The sequence below is a fragment of the Pelobates fuscus genome, chromosome 6 (assembly GCF_036172605.1).
Source record: "Pelobates fuscus isolate aPelFus1 chromosome 6, aPelFus1.pri, whole genome shotgun sequence".
Taxonomy (NCBI): Eukaryota; Metazoa; Chordata; class Amphibia; order Anura; family Pelobatidae; genus Pelobates; species Pelobates fuscus.
The window spans coordinates 170,706,048-170,719,328 of NC_086322.1; the positions used below are offsets into that span (position 1 = coordinate 170,706,048).

At 40.4% G+C, this 13,281-nt stretch overlaps 1 protein-coding gene across 1 annotated transcript in view; it reads right to left on the reverse strand.

Annotated features, from left to right (window-relative positions):
- ZNF827 (zinc finger protein 827) overlaps window positions 1-13,281 on the reverse strand; it is a 307,211-nt gene that overhangs the window by 25,015 nt on the left and 268,915 nt on the right. The window contains exon 9 of the mRNA XM_063458482.1: window positions 6,520-6,657. Within this exon, the coding sequence (XP_063314552.1) occupies window positions 6,520-6,657 (138 nt within the window). The remainder of the gene's footprint in view (window positions 1-6,519; window positions 6,658-13,281) is intronic.

Here is a 13,281-nt window from a genome sequence, read left to right on the forward strand (position 1 = left end):
GGGGGGGAGAAAGAAACAGGGGGGGGGGGAAAGAAACAGGGAGGGAGGGGGGAGAAAGAAACAGGGAGGGAGGGGGGAGAAAGAAACAGGGAGGGAGGGGGGAGAAAAACAGGGAGGGAGAGGGGAGAAAGAAACAGGGAGGGAGGGGGGAGAAAAACAGGGAGGGAGGGGGGAGAAAAACAGGGAGGGAGGGGGGAGAAAAACAGGGAGGGGGGAGAAAGAAACAGGGAGGGAGGGGAGGATAAAGAAACAGGGAGGGGGTAAAGAAACAGGGAGGGAGGGGGGATAAAGAAACAGGGAGGGAGGGGGATAAAGAAACAGGGAGGGAGGGGGGGTAAAGAAGGAGGGAGGGGGGATAAAGAAACAGGGAGGGAGGGGGAGAGAAAGAAACAGGGAGGAGGGGGGAGAGAAAGAAACAGGGAGGAGGGGGGAGAGAAAGAAACAGGGAGGAGGGGGGAGAGAAAGAAACAGGGAGGAGGGGGGAGAGAAAGAAACAGGGAGGAGGGGGGAGAGAAAGAAACAGGGAGGAGGGGGGAGAGAAAGAAACAGGGAGGAGGGGGGAGAGAAAGAAACAGGGAGGAGGGGGGAGAGAAAGAAACAGGGAGGAGGGGGGAGAGAAAGAAACAGGGGGGAGGGGGGAGAGAGAGTGACGAGGGAGGGAAGGAGGGGGAGAAAGAGAGTGACGAGGGAGAGAGATTGCCCCCCCCCCCTTAAAGGGAATTAAAACACTATTTCTAGCACTGCGCGGGTCCGCTGGTGCTGGCCACTCCCCCTTGGTGACATCATCAGAATTGCTGATTTTTAGCCAATCCAATGCTTTCCAATGAGGGGGGGAGAGGGGGAATGCCGTTTTGGCCCATCAGCACCTCCTCATAGAGATGCATTGAATCAATGCATCTCTATGATGAAAATTCAGCATCCCCATGCAGAGCGTGGAGACGCTGAACGGGAGTGCTGCCTACTATGCAGCATTGAGCCAGGAAGCCCCTCCAGTGGCCATCTAATGAGTGGTCACTTGAAGGTGTCTCTAGGGGCAATGTAAAATGCCTACATATAATGATTATACTCACCAGAACAACTACATTAAGCTGCAGTTGTTCTGGTGACTATAGTGTTCATTTAATTTTAAAAAAGTTTGTGACTAGGGCCAATAAAGTGTTTTTATTTTGTTTTACACAGAATATTACAGCAGTGAGCATCATCCATTCTGTCTATTTGTGCCTTGATCTGAAGGCATAATAATCTTTTTAAAAGTACTAGCACCAGAAAAAACGACATAGTGGTGATATACGCCCTTTTATTTTTTCTCTTTGTCAGTAAGATGCTATTTGATGTGTGTAGCCATTTCTCCTGCAGTTTAGCCTTGTGATTTTTTTTGTACTGTGGTTACTTCTATGATTTGCCATTTTGTTAGCCTCCTTTTTTTTCTATATTGGATGGATCTCTTACAACACACATATGTTGTCCAGGTTTGACCTGGTTTGGTCATTCCCTGGTTAATGCAATAAAACAATTACGACAACTCGGTTCAGAACTAGAAAGGCTGTAGAGACTTAATGAAATGTTACTCCACAATGACACAATAGTGCATGCAATGTGCCAAAATCACTTAGAAAAATTACTTCACTGAAAATACAATTTCAATTTGTTATAGACTGCACTCTGGGAGGCAGAGAATTATGTTTGTTTGCTTGTTTTTTTTGTAACTTTAAAATCTATTTTATTCAAGTTTTGCAAACATAAGGAGGGGGAGAGAACATATTCATATGAGAAAACATCCCAAGGCAAAGTGGGGAGACTTATTACAATGTGCTGTTAAGTTGTAAGCCACAACATTTCAAAGACAAACATAGTTCATAACAAAACTTGGCATTAAGAATATGAGATTCACATGGCTGGATTTCTCATTAAGCAGAGTAGATGCCTGACAAGTATGGGGTGGCTGTTAACTTCTAGCCATGTCCCCAAAACGTGAAAGACAGTCACATCCGCCTCACTACGACATCATAAAAAGAGAAAATACTGAATGAGGAGCACAACCATACAGATAAAAACACTTTATTGGTTGGGTCCAATATAATAGGTATCCCAAGATGTAAACAAAAAAATACCTTAGCAATAATGCCACAATGATAATGCATAAAACGTACAAATTGTATTCCAATTATTTGTATACATGATAAATCACTACAAAAAGCGAAAATGCAATTCCAGATATAAATTCAATTTGATAACCAGAAAAAGAAACCCAACAATTAATACACAGCAAGAATAAAAAAAAAAAAAAAAATACCATAAGTAGTGAGAAGAAGGAGAAAATAAAAAAGAAGCCCCCAACGTTTCGGCAAAAATGCCTTTATCAAGGGAGCTAAAAAGAGAACACGTCATAAAAGGGGGCCGGGTTACAGTGCCCGGATCGCTGAAGGAATCAAAGGCGCAGGGGAAAGTGCTTCCTCTTTCCACAATGCCACATAGGCGTACAGGAGATATCAGCACAGCAGGTATCCCGACATTAACTCCCTTCCCAGAACACCCACCAGACGAGAGGAACCAGGAAAATCAGGAAAAAGGAATGGACGTAATGGAGCAAATGAGGAGCATTGATGTCAAGGAATTGATCCAAGACCTTTTTAGGACCTTACAATATATTATTTACTGGAGATGGCCTCTGCAGAACCTAGAATCAAGAATAGCATGTACTTTACATTCCTCCTAATCATGAACCTGAACAGGAGAGGGAGGTAAGATGTTCCGCGTGAACCTATTACAAGACAATGGTTTCAACGACGACGTACACAAGGGAATAGGCAATAGTAATCTGTAGGAGGTAGGATTAACTTGCCAGAACACCATATAAAGACCGGTACTGCAAATATATGCCTGTCAGCACATTTTTTTTTGAGTAACAGAGGTGTTCGTTAGAATGTGTTGCACTCGTTCCCATATGTTCTTCAAATCCCCACATGTTTATCAATCAACAGCATCCCCTAAAAAGATATTTGTGAGGGTAGGATTATGGGATAGAAACCATAATTGAGAAAGTAAGGACTGTGTTGCATAGATTCACAAACTACATTGCTGAGAGCAAACTCAGCCCAAGGAAGCAATTCAACCAAATTGTCTTGATGTACTGAAATAAAACAACTGAGATATTGTTCCAATTTTTCATTGGTACGTTCTGCAGCATCGTTACATTGAGGATTATATGAGGAAGACAATCTAAGCTTAATACCCATTTGATTGTTAAATGACTTCCAAAATCATGAAACAAATAGAGAACCTCTATCGGACACTATCTTGACTGGTAATCAGTATAAAGGGAATACTTCTTTTGCAAATATGCGTGCTAGTCCAGGTTGTGAACTTAGATAAAAGGTATGACGTGCAATATCTTAGTGAAATTATCCATTATAGTTAGGATAATGGCCTTCTTATCAGAAAGGGATCAATTATAAAATCAATAGATATGCTTACCCAAGGTTTGGTTTGTATTTCCAAAGGATGTAACAAACCACAAGGTAATGCATTGGGAACTTTGGTTTTGGCGCATCCTTCATACAAATTCTTTGACGTCTTTTTTGAAGGAAGGGCGCCAGGATCTAGATGCAACGAGGGGACAGGTTTTATGTATTTATTATCTGACTTGCATAGGTTTTTGATGTTCTGGAGGAGCGTAAAGTCTACCGTGAGGTAGTTATTCAGGAGATAGGCTTTGTTTATCTAATAATGTTTGCATCAGTTCTGAATGAATGATAGTATGTTTAGTGGCTATGATGCATTGTGTGGGGATAATGGAAGAGAGAAATGTCTGTGCTGGTACTTGGGATTTGAACTGGCATATTCCTTCGTATCATTTGTACCTGGCCTATTAGGTTAACATGAAATCGAACCTAAAAAATAAAAAAAGGCCAACAAGCATATCTTGCTGTAAGTCTCTTTGCCTCCCAAATATAGGACAGGTTCTTGCAATATGTCAATATAGTAATAGGAGTAAGAGAACATTCCAATACATGTGCCATTCTTTAAGACAGTGTTTCCCAACCCAGTCCTCAAGGCACACCTACCAGTCCAGGATTTAAGGATTACCCAGTTTTGTCTAAGGTGTTTTTAGAAAAAAAAGAAAAAACACCTTAGACAAAACTGGGTAATCCTTAAATCCTGGACTGGTAGGTGTGCCTTGAGGACTGGGTTGGGAAACACTGCTTTAAGAACCAGTACTATAATCAACAATTCCCTATATAATATATTTTTTCTTTCTGTATAAGAAAACTTTTGGGAGATGAAACCGCAAGGACATAGAGGTTGGTCTGGAGATTGGCACTGGGAGAACACTGCCCCACCCCTGTTTCAGTTGCATCCACTTATAACAGAAACTGAAGCAAATGGTCTTGATGCACTAAAAGTGGAGCTGATGCAAAGGTTTACTTTAATGTATTAAAAGCGTTCATTGCCTCTGGAGTCCACTGTTTGTGATCTTTCCATTTTTTGGTCATACTTAGAATGGGAGCCACAATAGAATAAAACCCTTCAATTAATCTCCTATAATAGTTGGAAAAGCAAATAAACTGTTGTATGACTTTCAAACGTTCAGGTTCAAGTATAGTTTCTAACTTCTTTTGATCCATTTGAAAACTTGTGCCAGTTATTACATAAGAAGTCAATTTGGGTCATATGGATTCAAGCACAACACATTACAAGCAGAGCAAAACTATATGCACATCCATACATTTATTCATATGCAGTTGTCAAATACCAATGTTTTTACTTCTGCAATTTTCCGTTAATAAATTAATTATACTTACTTTATCTGCCTTATTTTAAAGCTGGGGAGCATGGGGAGCATTAGAAATGTGGGCCTACAGGCACCTGACATGCAAATATGGCCCTGGACATGCATATCAAGCACTGCACATTACAGATCACTATGTAATTAACTCCAGCACAGTGATAGCCGATATGTACTCAAAAAGATGGTGCAACATTAATTTAATAGAAATGCATGTTTGGCCATAATATCAGTCTTGGATACAATTTAACCTCTTCAGGACCAAACTTCTGGAATAAAAGGGAATCATGACATGTCAGGTAAGGGGTTAAAACAGGTACTCACTTCAACTAATCCCCTGATATAATAGTAGCAGGTATGCAAAACTAAAGTCATTAAAAGCTGAAGCTCAGAGCCCCCAAGACAAGCCTGTAAGGTATACGCTGCTGACTGAGACATTTATAAGGGGGACACCTGGGTAATGGTTACTGAGATCAGATCTATTTTCATTTGGATCCAAGTATCAAATGGGTATGAGCTAGTTTTCTGACAAGTAGGGAAGAGTGTAGAAATATCTGTCAGTGGCTGCTCATCCTGTGGAAATGATGAAAAATCTTGAAGCCCTGCAGGGCTTGCAATATGGTAATCATTCAGAGTCTGGTCCAAGGTGTCTGTGTAAGAAATGCATTTAGTTACCCAAATCCTCATTGGTCGATAATAAGCAAGAATGTAGAAGCAACAAGTCAAAACCAGAGAAAGGATAAATACAGACAGTTTATTAACTTGTAGAATAGGATCAAACGTTGTTCCAATTATGTGTAGGTCCTCTTTAAGGAAATGTAAATATGATACCAAATAGATATTATATCCACAGCTTACAGAAACCTAGTTGACCTCAATAACCATTGCTGACCTGAAGGGGAGACATGGCAAACAAAATCAAGCTAACTGAAGGTGAAGTAGTATATAATATGTAGGGCAGGGGTAGGCAATATTCAGAACTCCAGATGTTGTGGACTACATCTCCCTTGATACTTTGCCAGCATTTCAGCTGTAAGAGCATTATGGGAGATGCATTCCACAACATTTTGAGTGCTGAAGGTTGCCTACCCATGATGTACTGGATCAGCCACTAACTACAAATGCTCTCATTGTATATAAATCAGAAAGATTGAACAGTCAAACCTAACTGTAGCCCTAAGAAGGGTGATTCGGTTTCTAAAACCACAACTTGAAAAGAAAGGCATCTTCTGGTGTTTTTCAAACTTCAGAGACCAACTCCGTAAGTAAAAAGCACATAGGTCTTCCAGGTACGTGGATAATCCAATGAAGGCAGTTGAACAGTAGAGCTGTACATAAATAAGTCATGCCATCTCCATGTCTCTCCCTTTCTCTTTCGTTTTTTTTTTTTGGAAACAAAAAAACAAGTCAACATGTACAGAAAGGAATCCATGCGCATGTTTTGCAAACTCCTCCTGGCAACCTTAGCAAACTGCAAAATTAAAATCCATACTTCTACTAAACATCATCAAGATGCTCCTGGCAATGTTTTATTGAAACATGGGAACTAGAGATTATTAAAATAAACTCCAATGTTAATTCCACCCACATTACATTCTTACAATTTCATCTAAAGTCCATTAAACACCCAGCCAACTAAACTTGAGGGTATTTAAGGGCAAAGACCAGATGTGAAGCCATATTATGTTAATCATCAGTGATTACATAGATGAAAACTACATCTTCTATGGTACCTGTGTGCAACAAGAGATGCCGAGATAAGGTTTGCTGTCGGCCAAACACTTTTCCACAGACATCGCAAGGAAAGAGTTGTTCATTAAATTTCCACGAAGTCAGCCCAGAGCCCGCATCCATCCCAGTAGCTTCGGAATCTGAAAAACAACAATCTATATTACAGAAACTGCATAAACCATATTACCCGTAATTTTACACACCATGAATTAAATTTAATATTTGTATTCTTATACAGAAAACTCACTATTGCATTCAGTAGCAGTCAAACACAACGCAGAATATATCATATGAGCTCTATTTTATATAGACACACTGTATAAAATTAATATTGAACAAATGTTTCAGCAGTATTAAGAGGTCCAGCAAGTTTAAGCAAAGCCGTACAGCACTTTCCCTTTATAATTCGACAAACATGTACCTCTTAACCCCTTAAGGACACATGACATGTGTGACATGTCATAATTCCCTTCTATTTCAGAAGTTTGGTCCTTAAGGGGTTACATGGAAACTCCAGTGCCAGGAAAACAATCAATTTTCCTGGCACTGCAGGTCCCCTCTCCCTCCCACCCCCCATCCCCGGTTGCTGAAGGGGTAAAAACCCCTTCAGGTCACTTACCTGAGACCCCGCCCATGTCCCTCGGCGGTGGTTTCTTCTCGCCGCCGCTCCTCCCAGTTTTTACGTCGGCCGGTGGGCGAGACTAATTCCACCCTCCGGCCGGGGAGACCTAATGCGCATGCGCGGCAATGCCGCGCATGCGCATTAGAGCTCCCCATAGGAAAGCATTGAAAATGCTTTTCAATGCTTTCCTATGGGGAATTAAGCAACGCTGGAGGTCCTCACACAGCGCCCTCCTCCTATATGGCGCCCTAGGCAGCCATATAGACGACCCCCAACTTTTAGGAAGCCCTATACCCGGCGTATAAGACGACCCCCGACTTTTAAGAAGATTTTCCAGGGTTAAAAAGGCGTCTTATACGGCGGAAAATACGGGTATATATACATATACATATATATATACACAGACACACACACACACACACAGTCATGGGAAAAAGAAAGAACATCCACTTTGAATTCTATGGTTTTACATATCAGGACATGGAGAAGCCATGTGTGAAAAACTAAGTACACCTTTACAGCTTCCATAGGAATTAAAGGCTAAGTAGCAAACAGGTCCTGCTAAACAAATGCCCTTTATTAATTGATAATCAGCAAATGTCACCACCTCTATAAAGGCCAAAGTTTTTATCAGTTTGGAGCATTCAGATGTGTGTTAACACAATGCCAATGAGGAAAGACATCAGCAATGATATCAGTGAAGCAATTGTTGCTGTCCATCAAACTGGTAAGGGTAAACAATTTCAAATCCACCTTTCTACAGTGAGAAAGATTATTCAAAAGTGGAAAACATTCAAGACTGTTGCATTTGAACAAACAGGGCTTCTGTACAAATTACCTTTGACCATAAAGCATAGCGTCCAGTGGTGTATTTTGAATCTGTGCTGCCCTAGGCATGACGAATCTCGGGCACCCCCTAATTTACAATATCCCCACCCCTTCCTGTCAATGCCACACCTCTTCCTGTTAAAGACTAACACACACTCTCAGATACGCTGACATACACACACTGATTTGACACAATCTGACAAACACACACAATCACTGACAGACACGCACACACTCACAGACACACACACACACACACACTGACAGGCATACACAATCACTCAGACACACACATACACATTCACTGACACACATACACATTCACTGACAGACACACACAATCACTCAGACACACAGGCTCCCTCACAGATACACACTGACATACACACACACACACACACATTTTCACTCACAGACACAAACACACACTCACACACACAATCACTCAGACACACACTGACAGACATACACTCACTCACTGACACACATTCACTGAGAGACACACACACACACACTGACAGATATACACACAAAGATACACTGACAGACATACACACACACACTGCTAGCCAGCCAGACACACACATTCCCCCCCAACACTCTCAGATTATTTTTAAATTTTAATTTAAATCCAACCAGCCTCCCTACCTTTGGGAGAGCTGGGTGGATTTTTTACCTGGGGTCCAGTGGGGCTGCCCAAAAAATGCATGGAGCTAAGCTAGACGCATGCCCTGAGGCTTACAAGATATTTGCCTGGGCATTTGGGGGCAACGTTTTTTTCCCCCCTTCTGGCCTTCTGGAAAGTGCCGCCCAAGACAAATGCCTTCTTTGCCTTGTGGCAGATACAAAGCTGATAGCGTTACATTTGGCGAAAACCATACACAGCATTTCAGCACAAGCACCTCATGCCAACTGTCAAGCACAGTGGTGGAAGGGTGATAATATGGGCTTTGTTTGCAGTCACGGGACCTGGGAACCTTGCAGTCATCAAAGTCGACAATTAACTTTTCTGTATACCAAAGTATTCTAGAGTTACATGTGTGGCCATCTTTACAACAGCTAAAGCTTGGCTGAAATTGGGTCATACAACAGGACAATAAACCCAAGCACACCAGTACATCTACAACAGAATGGCTGAAAAAGAAAATAATCAAAGTGTTGCAATGGCCCAAAGTCCAGGCCTCAACCCGATTGAAATGCTGAAATGTCAAAATTCCTCCCCAACTTTGTGACAGACTGATAAAGTCATAGAGAAAACTATTACTTCAAGTTATTGCTGCTAAAGGTGGTTCTACAAGCTATTAAATCATGAAGTGTACTTAGTTTTTCACACATATTTTCTTAAATCTGGCTTTATTTTTTTTTTATTAAATAATGACGTGGTGTAATACGTCATGTGTTGCTGTTCATCTGAGGTTGTGTTTACCTAACTTTAAGACTTGCTAAGGAACAGATGATTGGTATTATGTCCTGAACCATAGAATTCGTAGAGGGTGCACCTTTTTCTCCTATGAATGTGTATATATATATATATATATATATATATATGTATATATATATATATATATATATACACACACACACACACACACACACACACACACACACATATATATATATATATATATGTACTTGGGAAGTGAGAGAAATACCTTTAGAGGTTGTAGTGTACTGAAATGGAGGAACAGATAGGCCTGAATAAAAGAGGGCCCCACCTTCTAAGCAGTTATTTATGGGGAGTGGTGGGTGGCGCTCAGAGGTAAGCGGAGAGGGGGCTAGAAATTGGACGGCAAACTCCATTCCACAATTCCAGGCCTAAGCTTTCCCATTGGTGGTTGAGTACCCAGGCCGACGACAATTGAGGAGTAAGAGAAATACCTTTAGAGTGCTAGTCTGTTGTAATGTGTCAAAACCAATGAACAAGTAAGCCTGAATAAAAGAGGGCAAAAGTTTATTAACTCAATATTGCTTATTTAAAACAAAATATATTTACATAACAGAGGTTAGATAAGCCCATTGAATTTGTCTTTATTCAGCGGAGATCGCACACGCAACTAAAGAGTGCTCAGATGCGGCCAGGTAGGGGAGGCGAATCATACATAGTAATTATCGCAAACAAATTCCTGTGCAGTCTGAATCCAAATAGAGAGCAGACCTTTTTTGAAGTAATTAAAACATAATTAAGTCATTCGTGATAATCACTGTACAATGTAATCCAGTCGACATGCTGTGAAAGAGGAAGTGAGAGCGGCATATGGCGTAATTTGACATTCACTCACAGGAGTGCCTGCGATCACTAAATAACACCACACTGTAAGCCAAAGATGCATTTTAGATAAATGACTAGACCGAAGGTCCCAAAACAGAGCACCAGTCATGTCATATCTGAAAACTGAGACATGGAGACGGATCAAAGGTCCAATAGTGGACTCCCAAATTAAATCACATTCGGTGATGATAGTTACAAGGGAGACAGAAAGCACACATCACCCTTTCATACCATGGCTGCCATTTGATATACAATAAGAAATTCTTTATAGGAGTTATCTCACATAATATATAAATAATTAACATATTATGTGATGTAATTTGAAAGTCCTGTATTGGACTCTTGGTCTGTCTTCATGTCTGGGTTTCCAGATATGACAAGACAGGAGCTCGATTTTGGGACATACGTTCAGAGTAATTTATGTTATATGCATCTTTGGCTTACTGTGGGGTGTCACTTAGTAATCGCTGGCACTCCTAAGTAAGTGTGAAAGTATTTTTTTATTTTACATCTATTATATTTAAAGCAGACATGATGTCATTACATCATATACGTCCTTACTGCATTGTACAGTGAGTATCACTAATTTTAATTACTTCAATAATTATGTTTTAATTCGTTTTTATCTACCTATAAATATATGTGGAAAGATTTGCATTTTTATGCTTGATAAAGACTATTTTTGAGCCAAAACGCTACTTCAATAAAGTCTGCTCATTATTTTGATTAAGAGTGTACAGGAATTTGTTTGTGATCATTTCTCTGACTGACCGTGGAATGTGTGCACTGATGTGTATGGGGACATCATTGATGGATGCTTCCAACGTAATGCCAATTCTGAAGGAATGGCCTGTATAGGAACAGGGATCCAAACCTAACCTGGTAAAAGATTCATAGTATATTCAATTTAAAATATAAAGATATACTCAATTTTCCTCTGTTCCAGCACTAGTTCGTGGGTGTTACTCTTTTTGTAACACACACCTCCTGGCCATCCTCCGTTCCGCCTCGGATCTTGTTTGATTCAATTCCAAATCTTGTCAGAGAGTTTCCAGCTAGAGAGTTTCCATAACAACCGCAGCACATTATCTGGTTGCTACAGGAGGAGAGCAGAAGGACCTCCTGTGGGAGATCTTTTCTGTTCTCCCTTGCTGAGGCATTGACTGAGAGCTGGGAGTAAAACCTATTTTATTTAGGTTTTTCTCTTAATCTATGAGCATAAGGTGTTTGGGGCATGACAGGTGCTCTTTAAGACAGTTTGCCAAGTCAGTTTTGCAAGGGCCTGTCAATTCTCAGGGTGTGAGGAAGCCAGGCAAATTGCCATCTTTAAATTGTAGTTAGTGGTGGATTTAAAAGAGACACCCATAACCCAAACTTCCAACCTTGCACTACTGAAATAACTTTTATGAGTGACAGTTTGGGACACTACCATGTGTGAGGACTGTGTAGATAGGATCCACCACAAACCCATCTCACATCAGGTGTAAGTAGATGGGTAGGTGTCATCCCAACCTTTTCGTCCGATGCTATGCTTTTGGCTACCAATAAATTGCACAGATTGTTGTCAGTATATGTTCTCCGAAACACGAATTTACTTCTGTGCTGTAATCTGAAATGATTTAAACGTGATACACCACCTTCTTTTCTGGGTTTTTTTTTTTTGTTTTTTTTTTATTATGAATTACAAATCTTTAAATAAAGATTGTTAAAAAGCAAGAGAGACATGCAATAGAAACAATGTACATGTAATTAACAGCATGAGCTAGGTTTTACAGGCTGTGAATGGCTCCAGAAACCAGTTCTCAAAGGCGAACAATGGACCAAGGTTTATCAATAGTAAGAATAGTATCAATAGTACTTTTATGAACAGTACCTTTTTAAAAAAATAACTGGATGGACTTTAAAGTCTACAGTCACCAATGAAAGTCCTTGAGCACTAGTTTGAGAACACTAGTGCTGCCCTTCATCATGCAGCACTATTTGCTACTAGTCTAGTGATGTTTATTAGTGAATTTTGTATCTGCTTACTTCATCCTTTTCTTCTAAAGGTTTGTAATCTGAATTTCAGCAAATCACACAACCTTAAAATATGTAATGTACATAATGATAACATGGTTGCAAATATAGTTAGTGAGAATATAAATAACACATCATTTACTCATTTATTGGTAATGCCAAATATCAGCTGACCAGGGTTTTCACAGTTTGGACTGTGAAAAATCAGGTCAGCTATTACCCATCTACAGAATATCACACAGCACAATGCTTAGATAAACCTCCGTAAATATCTAGTCTTTTTTCTAAGTACACATCTGTAAGGATGTATGCCAAACGTTCTGTTTTTACAGGGGCCCGACTGTCAGGGTATTCATGAATCATGTGGTAATCCAGGAAATCTGGCCAGCATATGCAGAATCCTCATGTCTAAAAAGCATGCCACCTGGAAAGTCATCAAAGCAAATGCTTTGTGTTTGCAAAACAGATGTTCTTGGCCAAGCAGGGATGCACTAAATGTTCTATGTGTGCAGAGACAGATCTGCAACAGGTACTGAAAAAAACATTATATATATATAACCAGAATCAAGACACAAAAGAGTGTTGGACCATCTATGTACGTATTTCAGGCCCAGGCAAAAGGGCTTCTAACAGTTTTAGGAGAATTCCTTTCTGTGAGACCATCATATTTGGTTTTCTGTAACATCCAGAGGCGGCAAGGAAAGTGTTGCTAATTTTTTTTTGCGTGTGTCAGTGCACTCTGGGTGTAAATGTGTGCCAGTGTCCTGTGATTAAATGTGTGTTTTTCAGTTTCCTCTGTATGTATCTACTATATTTTCATTTTGTGACTTTTATACTTAAGATTAATAGTCCACACACTCCTCTTTACTAGTGATGCCGCGAACATAACATTTTCGGTTAGCGAACGGCCAACGCGAACTTCCGCAAACGTTTGCGAACCGGGCGAACCGCCATAGACTTCAATGGGCAGGCGAATTTTAAAACCCACAGGGACTCTTTCTGGCCACAATAGTGATGGCAAAGTTGTTT